At 47.5% G+C, this 20,030-nt stretch overlaps 1 protein-coding gene across 1 annotated transcript in view; it reads left to right on the top strand.

Moving 5' to 3' along the window:
• Positions 1-958: 958 nt before the first annotated feature.
• SYNPR (synaptoporin) overlaps positions 959-20,030 on the top strand; it is a 112,831-nt gene continuing 93,759 nt past the window's right edge. The window contains exons 1-2 of the mRNA XM_064453570.1: positions 959-1,076; positions 1,169-1,234. Coding sequence (XP_064309640.1) covers positions 1,059-1,076; positions 1,169-1,234 — 84 coding nt within the window. The 5' untranslated portion in view covers positions 959-1,058. The remainder of the gene's footprint in view (positions 1,077-1,168; positions 1,235-20,030) is intronic.

Raw genomic sequence — 20,030 nt, 5'->3', positions numbered from 1 at the left:
AACGCAAGAAAGAAAATGCTGTTTTGCTGTCAAGGAAATGTTAAAAGCAGGACCGAGCGCTTCCAGCGCAGGCGAGCAGAGCTGTGGCCCTGCTGCCGCGGGGGCCGGGGGCGGCAGGCAAGTTCGCCCCCGCGGCGGGGGGCGAGAGGGGAAAGAAGGGCACGGTGCGAGTGGTGCCATCCCCCGTCCCCGCTGCTTCCACACAAATATGAACAGTTTCTTTGCAGGGAGTGGGGAAGGCAGTTCATTTTCTTTATTTTTTCTTTCTTTCCTCGATGTCTTCCTTGTCCTTCCTGCTCTGAATTAAAAAATATATTTTTTAAAAAATAGTAATAATTTTTAAAAAGTGGCGGAGCGGGTGGAGGCGGGCGCGGGGCCCCGCGGGACGGGGGGTCGGTGCCGTGCGCGGCGGTGCGGGGGGCCGGCTCCGGCCCGGCGGAGTGGGGCGGGGGGGTGGTGCGGTGGGCGCGGGGCGGCCCGGCGGTGCGGGGCGGGGGGCGCGCTGCGGGGCGGGGCGGCGCGGAGGGCGCGGGGCGGCCCGGCGGTGCGGGGCGGTGCGGGGGGCGCGAGGCGGCCCGGCGGGGCGGTGCGGGGGGCGCGCTGCGGGGCGGGGCGGCGCGGAGGGCGCGGGGCGGCTCGGCGGGGCGGTGCGGGGGGCGCGGGGCGGCCCGGCGGTGCGGGGCGGGGGGCGCGGGGCGGCCCGGCGGTGCGGGGCGGGGGGCGCGCTGCGGGGCGGGGCGGCGCGGAGGGCGCGGGGCGGCCCGGCGGTGCGGTGCGGGGCGGGGGGCGCGAGGCGGCCCGGCGGGGCGGTGCGGGGGGCGCGCTGCGGTGCGGTGCGGGGGGCGCGGGGCGGCCCGGCGGGGCGGGGCGGGGGGCGCGCTGCGGGGCGGGGCGGCGCGGAGGGCGCGGGGAGGCTCGGCGGGGCGGGGCGGGGGGCGCGGGGCCCCGCCCGGCTGCTCCGCCCGCCCTGCGCGGGGGCAGCGCCGCGCATCCCCGGCTGGCGGGCGGCTCCGCTCCCCTCCGCGCCCCTCCGCTCCCCTGCGCGGGGCTGCGGCGCCATGGAGGCGGTGGACCAGGTACGCGGAGCCCCGCGGGAGGGCGGGCGGGGTGCGGAGACGGGGGGAGCGCGGAGCGGGCGCGGTGCTGACTCCCCTCTCTCTGCCCGCAGCTCGCCTCCGCCGGCACTTTCCGTGTGGTGAAGGAACCGCTGGCCTTCCTTAGGGTGCTCGAGTGGGTGAGTCCCCCCCCGGGGCGGGGTTCGGCCGCGGGTGGGCTGCGGGGGGAGTCCCCAAAGTGCGCGCCCGGCGCTCTGCCCCGCGGAACAGGTGGGAGCCGGGCTGGGACGGCGGCGGGGGCTGCGGAGGGGCCGGGGACAGGGACGGGGGGCGAGGGGCTGCGGCTGGGACTCCCATCCTACAGTGATGTGGCCCGCGGGGCGGGCGGAGGGCTGGGTTTGTGAGTGCCCCCCCCCCCCCCCCCCCTTCTTGTACTGGATATAAAAGAATTAAAAAAAAAAAGCCGAGGAAAAAAATATCCTTATTATGCATTTAGCAAACTTGTCTCTGGGCCGAGCGGGGAAGGAGGCAGATAATTGGTTTGCGGAGCAATGTCACTGTTTGTTGCTCTGATGCTCATTTGTAGTGAAGTCTGCAGGTCAAATGACATTCATCGCCAGTAGGTCTGCGGGAGGAGAGAGCCTCTCTGAACGGAAAGTTCAGAACATGTCATGGAGGATTAATCACATTCCCCTAACGCCGACTGGCTGGCGAATTATGTAAGCTGCGTATTTTGGGGGGCACGTCCCCGTGCGGGTGCGTTTATCCACATGTTCGCACCCACCGGCTGTGGGCCCTTTGCGAGGGGGTGCTTTGGTGTGCTGGGGGCGGCCGCTCACCCCGGACCCGGTCCCTGCTCGCCGTCAGCAGCTTCTCTTCCCTGCTGGGTGCCTCGGAGCACCAGGTCCTGTGGAGCTGGGTGGCGGGGATGTGGCGTTGCCATGGGCCTGGGCCAAGGTGGCTCCACAGCGGGGTGACCTGCGTGCGGAGGACGGATGAAGTCCCTTGTGTTGCTTGCCCAGAGCTCCCACAAACCCACTTGGTGCTGTTGCTCTTACCTTGAGGAGACGTGAGGTCATCCAGGGGTTGAGCCCCAAACACGAGTCTGAGGGTGCTTCAACCACCATGCAGCGCTCGCCACGAAGCAGAACGGGGAACAAAGCTCTCTCTATGGCAAATAGCTGCTTGCTAGGAGTGTGGTCTCTCGACTACCTGCCCAGTGAAGCCGTGTCTGGTGGTTGCTGGGAGGCGAGCTCTTTCGGGAAGGGCTCTAGGCCGGGGGGTGTGCACTGTGCCCTCAGGGGAACTGTTCCCCCCAGCATGTTGGTGTCCTCGGGACAGCAGGTGGGAACTTTTCCTTTGCAGTTCTGTAACTTCCTCCAACAGCCAAGCATAAAAGTTGCCTTTGTCATGGTTGAAAGCCACGCGTAGAACTCTTCCGGCCGCTCTGTGCGGACGTCGCCTGTTTGTATATGTATCACCGCACATGCGGCTATACGTAAACAGCTGTTCTGCCATGGCTGAGGTGCCTCAGTCCTTGGCAGTAAGGGAACGTGGGAGAAGGGTGCAGAGTGTGTTAACCCTTAAGATGGTCTGAGAAATTACTTTTTCCCCTTTTGACATGTATGTGTAAGTAGAACTAAGCACATTTCAGTGTATGATATCTCAGAGTGTGGAAAACTTTTTCTTTAATATACTTGAAAGGCTTTTTGTATTCCCCAAATGCCGGCTCTATTCGCTTCATCCTGGTGCTCTCATCTTCCTTCTCCTCCCACCATGCCTACCAACTGCTATCCACCTCTCTCTACCATCTCCAGTCTCAACTACGTATCCATCCTTCCCTCGGACTCCTTTTATCAGCCTAATTATAATTTTAAACTTCCAAAAAAAGACCAAATGGTCCAGCTAATTCTGTGTCCGCTTCCATGTTCCCCAGCAGCCTCGCAGCCCTTGATGCGCTTGATCAGGGCAGGCAAATTATGCCACTAATTGCTGGATTTACAGCTGTTCCATTTCAGGTGTTAAATGACGTGTGAGTGGTGTTTTTTATGGAAAAAAGCGCTGTCAAGAATGGAAGTTACTAAACCTGCTCTTGTTAATGCTGATGAGTTTTTTTGGAGCTTTTCAGTAATCACCTGTCGGGGGGTGTGGCCGGTGTCGCACGAGGGACATGGTGGCTGAATCATAACACCCAGGTTTAGGAAATGGGAAAGCAAGTGCAAGTAATTTTAGTGTTACCTTCTTTTGGCTTATTTGTCATCTAAAAGGGAGGTGTTAATGTCTGCTTTTGGAAAACTTAGGCTTTTTTTAATGCATATTTCCCAGAAAGTCAAGTTTTGGCTTTCTAGTGTGAAAAGCAAACAGGTAGGACACAGAGGTGGGGAAAGCCCTTTCTGCAATCTAAGAAGAAAACTGGTGTTTCTGCCCTGTTGTTTGTGTACTATAGCCCATATGCTACTCATGGCACCTCTTAACACCTCCCACTTGAGTCCTAGATTGCATTTGCAAAGAAATAAAGTCCGTAGCCCAGCTGGTGACACAGCGATTCTGGGTGTTGGGTGGCTCTCATGCTTGTGGGGAGGCTTCGTGGGTTTGCAGCACAGGTGGCAGAGGTGGGGAGGTTCCTCAGAAGGGCTGATAGGGTGGAGATGGTGTAGACCAAAAGCATCCTCAGCTGGGCCAGGCAGTCTAGCTTGAATTTCCACTCTCATCTTTTGGGCAAGCTGAGTAGGCCCGCGGTGGCTCAGGGTCAGCACATCTTTATTAATAAACCTCTGTACAGCGGTGCTGCTGAAATTTTTGTATTAACAAGTGCAAACATTTGCAAGTCTGGAGACACCTGGGGTGGCTGTAGGTTTCTCGTGTGAAACTCTAACTGTTGTAGAAGCAATCCATAGGTGTGCAAATTCTAGCTTACCTGTATTCTGGCTCAGACATGGACCTCTGCCTTGAGGAGCAGGGACTTTATCTGACCTTCTTCAATCTTCTGCTTTGACTGTCACCTAACACCCGGAGAGAAGACGCTGAGATAAGACTGATTCTTCTGAATATTCACATCACTGTAATAGGTTTTCGTTTGTATTTCTCATGCACTTTGTAATCTTATTTTCAGCAAAGAAATTGTGTTTAGAAGCCATTAAGAGACGATATTGGCTCAGGCCCAGGAAAGGTTGAGAGAGAAGGAAGGAAAAAAAAGTGACTTTAGAAATTAAGCAAGAGTTGCTTTTTTTGAACTCTACCTTGGTAATAGATTGTGTACTTACCGTATGAGGATCACAAATCTGGGCTTGGAAAACTGCACAGAGCTGTACAAGATAGGCCCAGGGTGCTTCCAGCTTTGAGTCAACTCTTGGTTCATCACACATGCTAGGGACAGGGAAAAGCTGTTGAAAAGCCGTGTTTGGTCTTGCTCCTCTTTATTCCCTTGGCTGTTACTCCACAGATCTTTGCACAAGAAGGTATCCTTCTGAAACTTATTTCTCATGATAATCTACTGTGGCACTACAACCAGTTTCAAAGTCACAAACACTATTACAACTCCACTTGAGAAATGATTGTCCCATACATGCACCTGACAATAATGAATAAGGAAAGATGAAAGAGAAGAAATATGTTCCTTCGTCTCCCTGGATTAACGTCAGTTCTGTGGATCTCTGGATGTGTTTAGACTGCTTTTATTGGTGTCTGCAAAAAGTAAGCAAGACAAGCAAGTTTGTCAGTTGAGGTCCATTTGTTTTGCAGTCGTTGCCTCCCTTGAGCCCTACAAAAGCAAATCAAGTGGAAAGCAAAGCTCTGCATCACAGCGTGATGCGTATATGAACTACCTCTTGTACAATCAGGCGGTTACCTGCACAAATACTTTTGTAAAAGTAGAAACTTTGTATGACTAGGCTGAGGTTTTTAATTACTTCTTTTGCTTCCTCAGAGTGATTTGCCGCAAACAACTTTTCTCCTGCAGACCCAAAGCAACCGGACATTTGTCCAGTTTCTGTGTGAAATAACAGGAGTTGCAGTGCTGCCCGTGACACCTTTCCCCGTAAGCCTCGATAAATAGCAGAGATGCAGATACTCCACTGTTTCGCAAATCGGAAGGTTCTGTGATTGCCTTGCTGATTATCTGCAGGTTGTTGTTTTAAAATACTGTGCAACGACCTCCCTGCTCTGCCAGCTTGCAACCTGTCTAGTCTGGTATGGATGCAGCAGAGGGGGTATTTTGGGCATGAAGACCGTATAAGTGGTTCTAAGCCAGTGCTGCTTGTATCGGGATAGATGTGAGCAATTTATTTTGCAGGACAAATTTTCTGGATACCGGGGCTTTTCTTGCTAGGACAACTTGGAAGTGGACATTAGGATGTTCAACGAACCCAAAGGTGTCTGAGGAATTGTTTTAATTCTTGCCTTTGTGCAGAAAGAACACGTTCCAGGCCTTGCATGAGTGCAAATCATCACTGCTGATGAGCATCTTCATGGGATGTGCCAGAGATTTCCAAAGCAGCTCAGGACATTTGGACAACACATCACCATTCATCTCTGATGGAAACTGGACAAAGGAATTGCAAGGTGGTTTCAAAACTTTGTGTGTACATGGACCAAGCTAACCTTGTTCTGCCTCCTTGCCTTCACAATGTTATCATTTGACTTGTGAACCAGGAAGAAGGCCAGGCTGTTGTCAGCCTGGCAAAAGTCAAGCTTGCTTTGATTGTATAGCTTCTGAAAGGGTTAGCAACCCTTGCCTTGCAAACAGATGTATTTGGAAAGCAAAGGGAATCTGAATCTTGAAAGACTGATAATAAGTCTTGTCTTTTGTCCTAATGCTGATTGCTCATCTGGCCATGGAGCGCTTTTGTTGGATTATATTTGCATGCATATGAATGGACATAAGTAGCTGCATGCTTTCAAGTGTGTCCTAGAACAGCCTAGATATCTTGAGATGCTGAAAATAAATGAAGAAAAAATGAAGAAGGTAATGCTTGCATGAGGCATATATGATTAGTATTATGGGCCTGAGATATTTTATAGTTGCTTGAGACTCTTCATCACATTTGCTTGTGCTCGTTTGGTTTTGCTGTGCCAGGGGAAGTACAGGTTGGATATTAGGAAAAACTTCTTCACCGAAAGGGTTGTCAGGCATTGGAACAGGCTGCCCAGGGAGGTGGTGGAGTCTCCATCCCTGGAGGTATTTAAAAGAAGGGTAGATGTGGTGCTTTAGGATATGGTTTAGTGGTGGACTTGGCAGTGATAGGTTAGCGGTTGGACTTGATGATCTTAAGGGTCTTTTCCAACCTCACTGATTCTATGATTCTATGCTTAACTAGAAGGCTTCTGTCTACTCTGGCACGGGCAGAGACTTCAGGTGATGGAGCAGGGTAACCTTGCTGAACCTTAATGCTCCTCATGGATGCAGGACTGGAAACGTTGAGTGTTTGATCTTCTCTACCCTCATACTGAAAGAAAAGCCTTAATGAACAGGATATTTCTTTCTGCCTGCTGATGTCACTTATGCAAATGCCAGGATCGGATGCTGCCTTTAGTGCTGGGTCCATCCATCTTGATCTGTAAGGTGCACAAACACATGTAAAAAAATGTATGGTCAATTTTTTTGATGCCTGCCTTGGAATGTAGGTATCTTGAAAACCTGGTCCCGGTTCCTACCTCAAAGGAACCTTGTATATGTAGTGTCAGGTCAATAAAACATGTTCTGCTTAATCAAAAAATGTAAATCCATTTCTATGGTATTTTAATATCAGAAAGGTAATTACTGTGTAACTAACCTTCCTCTGTAAGCTGTTATTAATTGGATGATTTCTTATAGGCAGCTTAGCATAATGCATGCAAAATACGCTGCAGCTCTGCACAGACAAAATTGCCACAGTGAAACAATGGGATGTGAGCGCCAAGAGACCCGGGCCCTGTGAGCAGGCTTTATCGGTCCTTGTCACTGGACATATGACTTCTGAACATGTATCGGGGCATCAGTAATCTGCAGGCAGGGAACTGTTGGACAAGTTATTTTTACGAGGAAGAACTGGGAGGTGGATTTTACCATTAGACATCAGGCTCTGTTGTGTGTGATAGGCAAGATCTGAAAAGTGTTTGTATTTTCAGTGGTGACAGATGTAAAAGCCGTAGGTCACTCTGTCAGTGGGACAGGGATAAAGGCAGCAGAAGAATAACAGTTTATGTAGCATTTTACCTTGTGGTCTTGAAGTCTCAACTTCTGCGAGTCTTGTGATTCTGAAACTTTTGGCTTTGATAAGTCACATGCTTTTGGATCAGACCAGAAGGAGGATGGAAGCCCTGAAGACTGAAAACCCAGAACAACAGTGAAAGAGCAGAAAATCTGTCTCGTGCTCCCATGGTTCTACACAGACTGCAGAGAGCTGCCTGTTCTGCGCGCTGTTCACATGCATGTTTATCTGTGTGCATATCTTTCTGGAAACTGAGAACTGTGCTAATCTTGTCCCATCAAAATGTTGCTGTTAAAATGGCACAACTGCTGGTACAGGCAAGGAGGGAAGGAGGAAAGGTCAGCAATGCCTGATGACATTGCAAATAGATGACATCTTTCATCTGAAGGGTGCCTACCATTTTCCACTTAGACTCATGTGATTGTGGAAGAGTTGATTTTAGAAGGTCACCTAACAATTCATTTAAATCCTGATGATTCTTAAGCAACGCAGAGTGGGGCCTGGTATAAACCAGCTATGTAGGCTTAGCACGTGAGGTTGAGATACAGTGCTCCAGGAGGCAGGAGTTTCCGGAGTTAGGTACTGCTTCTGTAGGAATCCCTGGGTGAAACAGGTAAAATTTTCCTCGTGGTAAGTGACCTTCTCAATGGCAGAATCCACTGGTGTTATCAGAGTGTGGCTGTTTGAAGCATTAGGAATAGAAGATGAGGAGAGAGACTCATTAATGCTAAATTTGATTATATATGCAAACGAGGTTTCTATGAAAGGAAGAAAAAAAATGATCTGACTTTCAAACTAGCAAGAAGATGCACGGAGATAGAGAGTTCTGCCATCAGATGTACACAGTTGAAGTCTCCGTGTCAATTTTTGAGGGAGATGTTTCAGTCATCGCTCCTGTAAATCAGTATCTGCATAATTGGAGCCCCAGGTAAAAGCCCTGCATGTTGACATCTCTGGATTCAAATGTTGCAGCCAGGGGAGAACAGGCTTGGAGGTGCTTGTGGTAAAACCCTTTAATCATTTGGATCCTGTGGTCCCTGAGTTATCCTGGATTCATGGCACTTAGTGTGACCACAAGGGGTGGGAGACCCCCTGGTCGCTGGCTGAAGTATCCACTCTGCTGAGGGAGAAGGGGAGAGGCAGAAGGCCGATAACACTGGGCTCTGCGCAGGGCTGGTGATGGAAGGCAAAGTGCTCAACCACACCTCTGCAAGGGCAGCTTTCTCCTTTGGCACTGAATAAAAGCGGTGAAGTCGCATTATGGTCCTGGGGCGCAGTGTGGAAAACAGCACTTGGCTGTCTGGCCGGCTGTCCAGCCAGCAGTTGGCCAAAGGGGTCTTAATGGCTTTTAATCTCAGGGGGGATCTGCAAAGTGCTGTAAAGAACATTATGGAAATGAACAGACAGTGTGGAGGTGCTGCTTTTAAGGTGTTTGTTCAAAGTGGCATATGTACTGCAAAGTGTGACATAGTTGCTAAGGTGACAGCTTGCTTGCTTTTTGGCAAAAGCAAAAGAATACTGAATATAGACAAACTGTAAGCTTTTTTCTTTGATTAATTTGCACAGTTTTATCTTCTGGCCATTGTAGAGACTTCTCAGATTTGTCTTTGGAAGCAGTGTTTTCCCATTCAGAATACTTCACTCGGTTAGAAAAGCTAATATTGCTCCCCGTTCTTAAGTAAATGCTTAAATCTCATAAAATGATGGGGGTTAAAAATTGTGGCACTAGAAAGGTTTGGCAATGCCATTCAGTCAGATCAGGTGGTGTTGCCTAAGAACCTTTTATATAAACAAAAAATGCTAGGTGTTTTCTCATTAGTAGCCTATGAATTTGGGCATGTCTATGGGCACACAGTCCAGAGATTTTTTTTTTCTTGTATTTATATGCATTTGCAAACTGTTCAGACTGAAGCTGAAATGCATGGTGAGGTGACAACTCCTGCCAGTCAGGCTCAGAGGCTGGTTGTGGTGAGAGGGAGTGAAGCCCAGGCAGGGAGTCTTGCAGTGGACAGCTTGGTTACTGCCGTGGTTTTTTCATGGTGCTGCTAGGGGAGAAGGCTCAGCAGAGGATTAGATTGATGTGGCCCCTCGAGAGGGGGTTTTCCAGACAGGCAGCCATCCATGGCATGAAGCAATGTTACGGTCCTCAGCGTGGAGAGGAAAGCAGAAAGGTCTCACGAGTCTAATGCCAACTTTGGTCCTTTAAGCAGTGGATTATATACATGATCACAGAAAACTGGCCAGGAAAGGCTGAAGTAATGTGCTCGTTGCCCTTTATTGTTTTACCTCTCCTTTCTTCTTGATGTTCTAATGGATAGATAAATGTGTTTCTCTGAATAAGCTGTTCTGTTTGTGCCTTTCCAAAATGCCTTAGCATCTGGGGAGAAGGCTGTGTTAGAGGCAGAGCCTGCAGGAGCTGCTGAGCTAATGCTGCGGGGAGCAGAAAGTGCTGCAGCCTGCAGCTTGGGATAAAAGTCAGGAGAAGCTCTGGGGGCTCCTGTTCCCAGCGAAGTGCAGGTGCCGGTGCCCCAGCCCCCGTTTGGCAGCGCCATCGCAAAGCAGAATGTAGCGTGGATATTTTCCGAGTGGGCAGAGATCATGACACCCTACACAGGGGCCTTTTGCTGGGGACTGGGGATGTCTCTTTGTGAAGAAGATCCCAATTAGCAACCTAGGCGCTGAGATGTGCTAGTCAGCAGTGGGGAGGAAGTCCCCTGTTTCCCTGTGTCAGGGAAGCAGGAGAAAAACTGTGGAGCAGGAAGACTTCAATAGTGTTATAAATCTTCAGAAGGGAGGTGTACAGCCCCAGACCCACTGTCAGAAATAAATCTGATTTGACTGTCTTGCAAAACTCCCGACCTGTCAACTTGATCTTTATTCCATGAGAAGTACCAGAGCCTGCTGCAAACAGCCTGACTGAATATTCACTAGAAGGGCTCAGGAAGCTGAACTATTAAGGGTGAAATTCTGCCCAGAAGATCTCGGAAAGAAATGCTACCTAACATCGGCAAGATCATTGATACATCAGGAAGTAATTCATAGTAACAGCTCTTCAGTAGCAACCTGAATTTCAAAAAGAAGTTTGTGTCTGTCCTCAGTCTTCACTTTTCCTGATGTTAATATTCTGCCCTCCTGTGTTATTTCTCAGGTGATGCAAATCCAAAGTATCTTTGGCTTGAAGTGATAAGCCTCAGCTCAAATCCTTTGGTGCTTGCATGTTGGGTGCTTGCATTGGGGCCCCGTGTTTGACACTGCATTTGCTGATCTTCCTAATATTAGGTGAAAAGCCTCTGTGGCACCCCGAATAGTACTACAGAAGTAGTAAAATATTCCTTGGCCAGGTTTCCAAAAACCAAAGAGAAAACTGGCTTCTTGGTTCATCCTCCCTGATGTGGGCCGTATTATGGCTGATGGCTGCCTTCAGCATTCAAGTCAAAATACCCCAGGATGCCAGGAAATATCTTGCAGTTATTTAACAAGCAAACTTGAGCCTTTCTTGAAGTGTTTTCAGAATAATCTTCTCCCTGGATGTATGCTCGAAGCAAAACAAGACAAACCCCTCATCTGTATGCAAGTTTAAAACCACACGGTTGCTTCCCCTGCTACCCTTCACACAGAGGCGATGTTGCACACAAAAGAAGCACTGCTCTGCATCCGTGTTTTACCCTGTTTAAAACAACCTTTGTATGGAGACAGGGGTGGCTGGGAGTGGTTGAACGTGACAAGGTCACAGCTCCCGGATGGGACTCTTAAGGGAGAATGATGCCTGTGGGTGTATGTTGTGCTCAGCCCAATGGGGTTAGGTTTGACGCTGGAAATTGGCTTATTACTGTAGAATACGAATATTGCAGTAATTATCCTTTGGAGTTGAGCAGTTTCTCCAAGTGCTTTTTTAGACACTGTGCTTGAAAACCTCTCCTTGCAAAACTAAAGCAAGTGTGGGATTCCCCCACCGCCAAATCCAGCAGCTGATAAATCCACAGAGCTCTCCTGATTGCCATCTCCAAGGGCAGTGAGCATGCTGGAGTGGAATTAGGTCTGGGTTTGAAAGAACACGCCTGCCAAAAAATTAAACAATGGATGCCTTCCTGTTTAATTTTAACATTTTAATTAAATTCTTTGCTGCTGTGTGCCTTTGATCTCAGTGAGCTGACATACATGGTGGCTTCTGTTGTGTCGTAGCAGCGTTTTGTTGTAATCTTGCACGCAGACACAAGGATGCATTTAAGTGTGGATGCGAGTGCAGAAGCTGCACGCTGCCAAGTACCAAGTGCATCGCAAACTGACTTTTCCAGTTGGTGACCAAAGGCATGTGGAGGGGGAGATTATTCATGAATATGGCTCAATAGTGAACATGTTCTCTCCCCATTTTAATCTCCTCCTGTGAATGGAGCTGCAAGAAGAGTTTCCTTGATGGAATTACTCTTTGAGAGGGTTGAGGCCAGAAGCTGAGAATTTTATTGTGAAACAGAATCATTTTCAAGTGGGATAATTAATAAAATTTGATCCCTCAGAGAGCAGAAGTAACGCTGTATGGCTTTGACTGGGCACATCTATTGATTGGCCCCACCAAGTGCCTGGTTTGAGAGCATTTGGCAGGCTACTGGCTTTCTACACAGCCATGCAAAGTGTGGGTACCAAGGGGCACACAGCCAAGTGGTCCCACCGCCACTGATTTCTGAGAGTGAGAAGTCTACAAATAAAGACGTGGTTACAGGTTTTCCCTGTGCTGTTGGTGGTTGGGCTTCGGTGATGACAGGAGGAGGTAAGCAAGCTGGGAGCATGCAGTATTTTCATGGCAAGGAAAGGTATTAGTGTGAGCTCCCTCGTGTTTTGTAGCCTGGGGCAGGTGACTGGCATGTGGAGTATTTTTCCTTTGTGATTTGGGCTGTACCTTGGTGTCAGGGAAGCGTCCATCATTGCTGCATCGAACAGTCATTGGCAGAGCTGATTTGGAAAAAGGAATTTCAGTTCCTTGAGGGAAAAATAGTTTTTAGCCTAAATTTCCATTGGAAGCTTTGGCATTCTGGTGAGGTTGTGAATGAAGAAATATTTTTGCCAGAAACTACAATATTTCAGCTCAAAATATTTCTGTAAAGAAACAGCGGTCAGGTCATGTTCTCTTTCTCCTCTCCACAGCCTGGAGCATCCCCCTGGAGTGCCCCAGGCTTGCTTCTCCTGGAGAAATTGGTGATGGATCACATCAAGCGTGACCCTCCTGCACTTGGGGACAGTGTAGACTGGCCATAGAGCCTGTTTTACAGAGCAGGGGCAGCGCGAGGGGCCAACCCAGACTCCTTGGAGGCTCAGCAGTAGTGTTCCCAGGGCAGATATCGCAAGCCCTTAACTTTGGGACTTGCAAAGGAGAGTTGATATTTTCAGAGGGAAGATGACAACTCTTTTTGGAAAAAGATGAGCAAGTCTAAAAGCTGAAAATGTCCTGGTGAAAAATTTTCATCTGACTTTTAAGACAGCATATTGGTGTTGAATTCTAGTTTATATTGTGTGCCTAGCCCTTTTTTTTGGTCAAACGTGGAGTTTTTCAGAGCTGCACAGAGGCAACACAGTCCACTTAGCAGAGAATCAGCGAGCTGTGTTTGTGAGCCTCCTTGTTTTGCTGCGTTGGCTCCGTGGGCTGTGCACGCTCCCGCTGCTGCCATTGCAGCCTGTCACTCGTGGCAGGCGGCTCTGCGGAGAGGGCGCCTGTTCCAGCACAAAATCTGTGCCTGGCCAGATTGTGAGGCCCTGGCCCTGGCAGGCAGCAGGAGCTGGCTTCGCAGCGGGCCGACATATGCAGGGGACGCTGGGTGTGCCACGCAGCAGAAAGCCTCCTGCCGTCGCCGCGCGTGTTACGGCACTTCCCAGGGAGGGGTGATGCCGTGAAAATGAGCTCCTTGCCTGCGGTCCTCCGCGGCCTGGCGGCACTCCCTGCTGCGGGGACCAAGTGCTGTCACTGCTTTTTTCTTTTTTTTTTTCTTTTTTTCATCTTCTCCATCGTGGTTTTCACAGCAGAATAACAGCAACAGGAGACTGAGATGGGGCCTGGGTCTCATGACAGAACCGATTCAGCACAGCTTGCATTGCTGAAGAGTTAAACAGAAAGCTCTTTCTGCCATATAGCTCACCATTGCACATTCACTCATATTTAAAAATAGTTTTCCATCTTTTTGTTTATGTGCTCATTAGCACCGGCCACCCATGGGTGCAGTGTTGGATGTTAAAGCAGCTGAAGAGGCTCTGACAGAGCTAATAAATGGTTCTTTGCACAGCTTAGTCCCTAAAAAGTAGTGACTCGGCAATGATCAAACGTCTCTCATGGGATAAACAGTTCCCAGCTATTCCCATCTTGCAATAAAACCTGTGTGTCACTGGGCTGCCAGGAGGCCAGGCTCAAGTACCCCACATCTGTATTACTTCTGCACAGAGAGATTGCTAAGCATGTCCTGGGTGTTAGGACAAGAGTACTCTTGCTTGGTTTAAAAGAGATTTTTTTTTTCTGGGGATTTTTACGCTCCATCCCGTGATGCGCTTTGGGATGCATTCAGCTTTCTCTTCTGAATAGGGCTCCAGATGATGGAAATAAATTATCATAAATTAGAATAGATTGCACTCTTCAGCATCTCTACATCTGTCATTATGTTTCTTTAACAGTTCAGTTTAACATTTATACACACTCTGACAGCAGCTACTGGTGTGTATGCTATAAATATTGGCTTGGAGAAGACATTAATGGAGTTTAGGTAAACGTTTGATGCTGCTGAAATTCTGTTCCATATGGTGGTATGCAGTGAAATCGGATTCAACGTGCCACGTATAGCGCTCCTGTATTCCCTATAGACTGGCCTCCTGGCACTTCTTCAGCTTACCGCGTTACCAAGAAAGCGCAGGTGCCTTCGAAGAGGAAAGTGAGCTTCTTGCAGCCTATTCTGGTTTTTACCACCTGTCTTGTTTGCGATGTTTAAAGCCAACACATAGCATGTACGGATGGGAAGGGCCAGGGAAAAGAGACGTCTCGCAGAAGCAGCGGTCACGAATTAGGCGATGAGCTGCAGGAGTGCTCTGCTTTGAATGTGTGTGAAGAAAAACTGAGGGATTTTCTGGCCAAGATGCCATTTTGTTAGGCAGTAACTGAGTAACAGGGCGAAAGCTTTGCGTGTTGGTTGGTCACGGTTGCTAAACCTGAAATCTGTGACTCGACCCCTGACAAAACTGTCACCAAAATTATGCATGGGAGTGTTGCTTCAGGTTTTGAGGACTCTGGCTTGCGTCCCAGTGACTTGCAGGAGGACAAATAGCTGAGACTGGACAAATAGCCAAGACTATCATGGCAAGAGGCAGGAAGAAGTATATTCTGGTCCCTCTGGTGTTCCTTCCATCGTTCAACAGAATCTGGATGTCTCCCACAAGTCTGTTGTTATTGTTCTGTTGGTTTGGTGTTTTTTTTAGTGTTGCTAATTGCTGCACCTTAATTAGTGTAGCCTGATAATGTGGCTGCCTCCTCTGCAGTATTTCTCTGATTTACCCTATTTTCAAGCTAGCGTTAGGGTAGGAAGTCTGTTGTTTGCCTTGGCACTGTGGAGGGGCAGTTGGGGTAAAGCAGCCGGGCAGCGTGGCCTCGGCGCCTGGTGTGGCGCCCTGGGAAACATCTGGCTCGTGCCGGCCCCCGGGCGCATCTGCTGCAGAGAGGAGCACGGCTGCTTTGTTTGCCCCTGTGTAATGCAATGTAAGTAATGAAGTAACTGTAACGTACAACTGGCTCAAAGCAGGGCAATCCGAAGAGAAAGTGCTCTTCACACTATAAATTGCTAAAGGTCTTTACGATGCCAGTGAATTAAAAATCTGAGAAGAAATAGCCCTCCAGTGCTGTAAGTTCAAGATGCATCTTTTAAAAGCTGCTGGTGGGGAGAGGAAGAGATAACATATCTGAATGGAATTGTATTTAAACTCTGTACCTTGTACAGTTCTGGATTACTGCAAAGAAAACAGTGTATTTGCTGTCACTTGGAGAACTGAAGAAATTTTTATATAGACTGAATGAGTTTCTGTGATAATGTTACGCCTTTTGTTCTGAATCGTTAGCCAAATTTTCAGACCTTTGCAGGTTATTTCTTTTAAGAGAAGAAGTTGCTTCAGACCTGTTGGTGATGCACTCGTGTTTATTCGCACTGGCAGTACGGAGGAGCCTGGTGCACTCCTGTGCCCAGCGAGGGACACCGTGTTCACAGCCTCCTTCCCCCCTGGCTGGGCAGAAAGCCCTCTCCTACCTTTTCTCAAGGTTTCAGGCTTTATTGTTGTTCTGACTGCTTGTGTGGTTCTTCTGCCTCAACTTTCCTCTTCTTTCTGGCTCCTGCAGAAAAAAATATTTTGCAAAACCGTCAGCAAATTCCTTCCTCCCAGAGCAAAATCTTGCCCGTGATTTTCCATTGAACAGCTAGTTGTGTCTGTCTGAGCTTGAGGCTTGCATTTATGTCTCTTGAATGATACTATAAAGGAACTAAACTGTATTTAAAGAAAGGCAGCATTTACATTTGCCTGATGTTAAAGACATTTTAGCCTAGCCAACAAGATTTCTTTCCTCCAGCAAGGAACCCTTCAGCATTCTCCAGGCTGAAAGAGAAGCTGGACTCTGGGGAGCAGTTTCAAAGCACTGAAACTCTTTTATCATTATTTGTTGTATATCTTTTCCACATCTTCTGGCTTTTTGAGACCTGGACACTTCAGACCTGTGCACTCTGGGTGCAGCCCCTACCACGTAGCCATGACAGGCATGGGTTTCTCTGTGATGCCCTCGTATGAGCATGCTGAATTTGAGAAGGGATGTGCAGGGGAGGAAATTCATGTAAACAATCTGCATTGAGTCACTTGGCATGAGAATATCTCCTCGAATTGTTTATTTAATTAATTGCATTTTTAAAATTTAGTTCTTATCTAGACTGTAAAGATACTCTTGGGTGGAAGGGAGAGAAAGGAGCCCTTATTCTGGGTGGGCTTTTCTGTTTGTTTTCAAACATACACAAGGTTCTCATAGGAAATGGGGGTCTCTCTCATAGGAAATGGGTCTATGTAACTTGCCAGATTTTAGCTTAACATATGATGTTCATAAATCCCAAGGCTATTTCTTTAAGCCTTCTGTTCCCATAGTAAACCTGGAGACGATCTGTTCCCAGTTCCTACTGTCACCTGTACCTGGCTGAAAGGCCCTTCAGGGTAGGATGGGAGAAAAGTCACACTTTTTGCATTCCAATCAGTGCTGGATCTCAGAGTTTAAAAATATCACAAGTGAAAAACATGGATGTGAGTCATACAGAAAACACCATTTCTAAGGCAATATAAATATCAGAGAAACACATTCCTCAGATGTTTCCTCCTCCTGAGAGGTAGCCACATCTAAGATTTCTGTTTGAAGTGTTCAGTCACAAACATTGGTCCCCTGCTGTCAGAGTGACCACTAGATACAGGAGACGCCTATTAAATGTTAATAGCTAATACTGTGCCAGAGCTTCATCAGTCACAAGAGTCTGAGTGAGCTTTGCACAAAGGGAAAAGGCAGAGAAGGCTGCAACTTCACTTCTTGGGTCAAGATACTCCAGTGATCACAGTCAATGCCCCACTTCTGGAAAGTTCGGTGCTCACTTTGGACCTAAATGCTCATCCACATCTAACACATCTGGTGTCATATTCCAGGACAGCGTATCTGCATGCTTTTGGGGGATTGAGCTCTTTTATTTCAGTCGTCCCCTTTGCCCCTCAGCAGCTGGGAGACTATGATTTTGTATCAGCTGGTCTTAGTGGTATTTTTGAAGGAAACATGTTAAAATGCATATGTGTTTCCCTGTGTTTTTACAAGATTAATATTTTAAAGGTTATTGAATATAAAATTGCTGAAAATTGTTTAAAACTGAGACGTTGGAGAGATCAGAGAACACTTATCGACTGTTGAATTAGTAATGTTGATTTAGACATGAGAAAATGTTTTTCAGTTTAAGAGGCCTTTCTCAGAACTTTTTACATGTTTAATATCTTAATTCATTCTTCTAATAATTGTTCCAGTTTTGCCTCTCCCTGAGTATCCATGCAAATGTGCACAATGCATACAGTTCTGGCCCCGATCCATTCAGCCAAGCTGTATATCCCTGAGGTCCATTGGGGAGCCCCCAAACCACTTCTCAGGGATACGTTTCCCCCCTGTGAGTGTAGTGCAAGGACTGAGCCCTCATGGATAATTTCATACTTGTATTTAAAAAACCTGCTTGTGCTGCTGTCTGAGAGAATGGAGGTCATGAGTGCTCTTCAGCATAGACACTTCAACGTCACCTTCCGAGAATCTTAAACTTAAAACTTTGAATAATATTTTGCGGGAATGCTACCATGAGGCTTTGCAAGGGGAATTACAAATATTACAAATATTGCCCTTTTTTCTTCATATCTCTTGGAGGGGGTCAACCTCTCTCCAGTCCCCCTTGATAACAAGCTGCTGTGAGAGCTTAGCAGAGCAATATGTGTCCTGGTCACACCAGATGGATCTCATTTGTGTTGCTGTTCATGATAGGCAGCAAATGGAGTGGAGCCTGAGGCAGCACTTTGCTGCCTGAAGTTGGTGCCTGATGAATTACGGAGATAAATAAGGCGAGAGTCTGCCTTTGCTTTTACCTTTGAGTGTGTACATAAGTGTTAGGTGGCCCATGTTTGAAGAGACAATGTGAAGTGAGCTTTCAAATATTTCCTTGAAGTTGCCTTAATTATTTCATTATAACGGTAAGGAACAAAGAAGAAGAATCAATATGCCTAATTATTACATCTAAATGCAAGAGAAATTAGCCAATGAACTCTCCCTTCTCCGGGGAGGATTAATCTTCCTATGCTCTATTTCAAATGTCTTCCAGAAAAATGAAAGGCTTATCACCTAGGTAACATATGGTCCTAATCGCCCAGGTCTGACACCTGGATTTACAGGCGGTGAGGGGACTCTTAGTTGTCTTCTGAAGTCCCAAATTAGATTGTTTTGCTTGTGTTTAAATGTAGTAGTTGGAGTTTTGTAGCTGGGCAATTTGAATGACAAGTATCAGTGGAACATGCATCACACATCCTGAGATGCCTTGGCCGGCTCTCGATGAGCTGGTGGGACCTGCTCAACACCAGGCAGTGCCACGCGGAGGGGATGGGTTGGGTCCTAATGTGATGCTGTCAGCGGGGCAGTGCTAATTAGCTCAGCTTCTCAGCAGTGAAGTGGTGTATTGATGAGTCTATAATGCTTACAGAGCTGGCTCGTTTGCCTCTGCACTGTATAATACATGCTTTTTTAATAGCTATATGAGACTCAAAGAAGATACTGTTTTGCTGTGGCCTGGTGGCAAATAGCCACCAGATGCTTACAGGTGGTCCTGGTGGGACTTGATTTTTCACCCTAGAATTAGTCACTGAAATGAAATGGCAAAAATATTTCCTGCGTACTAGATTTAGTATGGCAATGAATTCTGTTTCTAGCTCCTTGCTGTTGACTTGCACCAAGCAAATGATATCTCATGATACTTTCTACTAGGTTGATTATAACAATTTCAAGCTGTGACATAGATGTAAGATTATTTCAAATGGAGTGTTAAATGAATAAATTAATCTTTATATAAAATGTGTTTAACCTCCACCCCCCATAAGGTCTGACTTTCTTTAGATTTTGTTGTTTGTTGTCATGTGTCATCCTGGTGGAAATCCAAGTCTGGAAGTACCAAGATGTGCTTCCCCAGAATATTACCACGTTTTTGCACAGGCAGATCATGCCTAGGAAGAGAAGGGTTAGGTTTATTCCTTGCCTGCAAACCCACCTCAATATAAAGAGGGCTCAGCAGCTAAAATAGGAAGTCTTAAATAAAAGAAAAAAAGGGGCATTTCTTTGCATAACACTGGTGAAATGAGCCTTACAGTTCACAAACTGAGATGACAGCTCGCTGTAGGGAAAACTTCAGTCCATCATTATTTTGCATTTTTGGGTTGCATTACTCGTGGCAGTTTATTAATTAGTTTCTATTTTGCACTCATTCTTAAAAGGAAAATATTTCAACTCATTATGTATCACCCTTGTATCTTTCTTCCTTCCCAAATTACTCTTTGCATCGTGGTCAGTTCCCATCCTTCCTGGCTGTTGTGTTGATTAACTGGGTGATGCTGACTGGAGGGTGTGGGATGGGCCACTGATGCACCACCTGATTATGTGGTCATGAAAACCCCCGGAGGTAAGACCTCTGTTATCAAAATAAATTGGGATTTTCTGCCAACTAATGGTTGGCAAAGCTTGCACTAATGCTAGATTCTGCCGGATGATGCACTATGGAAGCCAATTAGCCTTTGCTGATAAGCTAGGCTTTGATTAAGCTTTTCCAGGCTTTCTCATCGCAAGAAACGTTACTCATTGAACATGCAAATGCATTTGCAGTGTGTAATTACAAAATTTTCTAAAGGAGCAACCTATTTTAAACTGGGCTTTTGTTTCACTCTTATTCCTTTGTTGCACTTACCAACTCAGTCACACGGTCTCATTCAGCAAACATAATTGACTGGTTTTAGGAGTTAAAATATCCTGTTGTTGAATTTTTTATGCTTCAAATACTGAATATAATGAAGACCACTGTGGTGGGTATGTAAGCTATCCGCAGCCACTCCGAAAGCCTTGCCCTTTGCAGCGAGCCTTTGGGAAGCAGTGGGCTGGCAACGTGTGGTCCGTGACTTGAGCCAATCTAAAAGTGATCTTGTCCCGATAATGCTGAGAACGAACTCTTTTTCTGTAGCCCTAGGC

The sequence above is a fragment of the Phalacrocorax carbo genome, chromosome 6 (genome assembly GCF_963921805.1).
Source record: "Phalacrocorax carbo chromosome 6, bPhaCar2.1, whole genome shotgun sequence".
NCBI classification, from domain to species: domain Eukaryota; kingdom Metazoa; phylum Chordata; class Aves; order Suliformes; family Phalacrocoracidae; genus Phalacrocorax; species Phalacrocorax carbo.
Note: the sequence above shows the minus strand (reverse complement) of the source record. Positions and strands in the feature narration are given on the sequence as shown.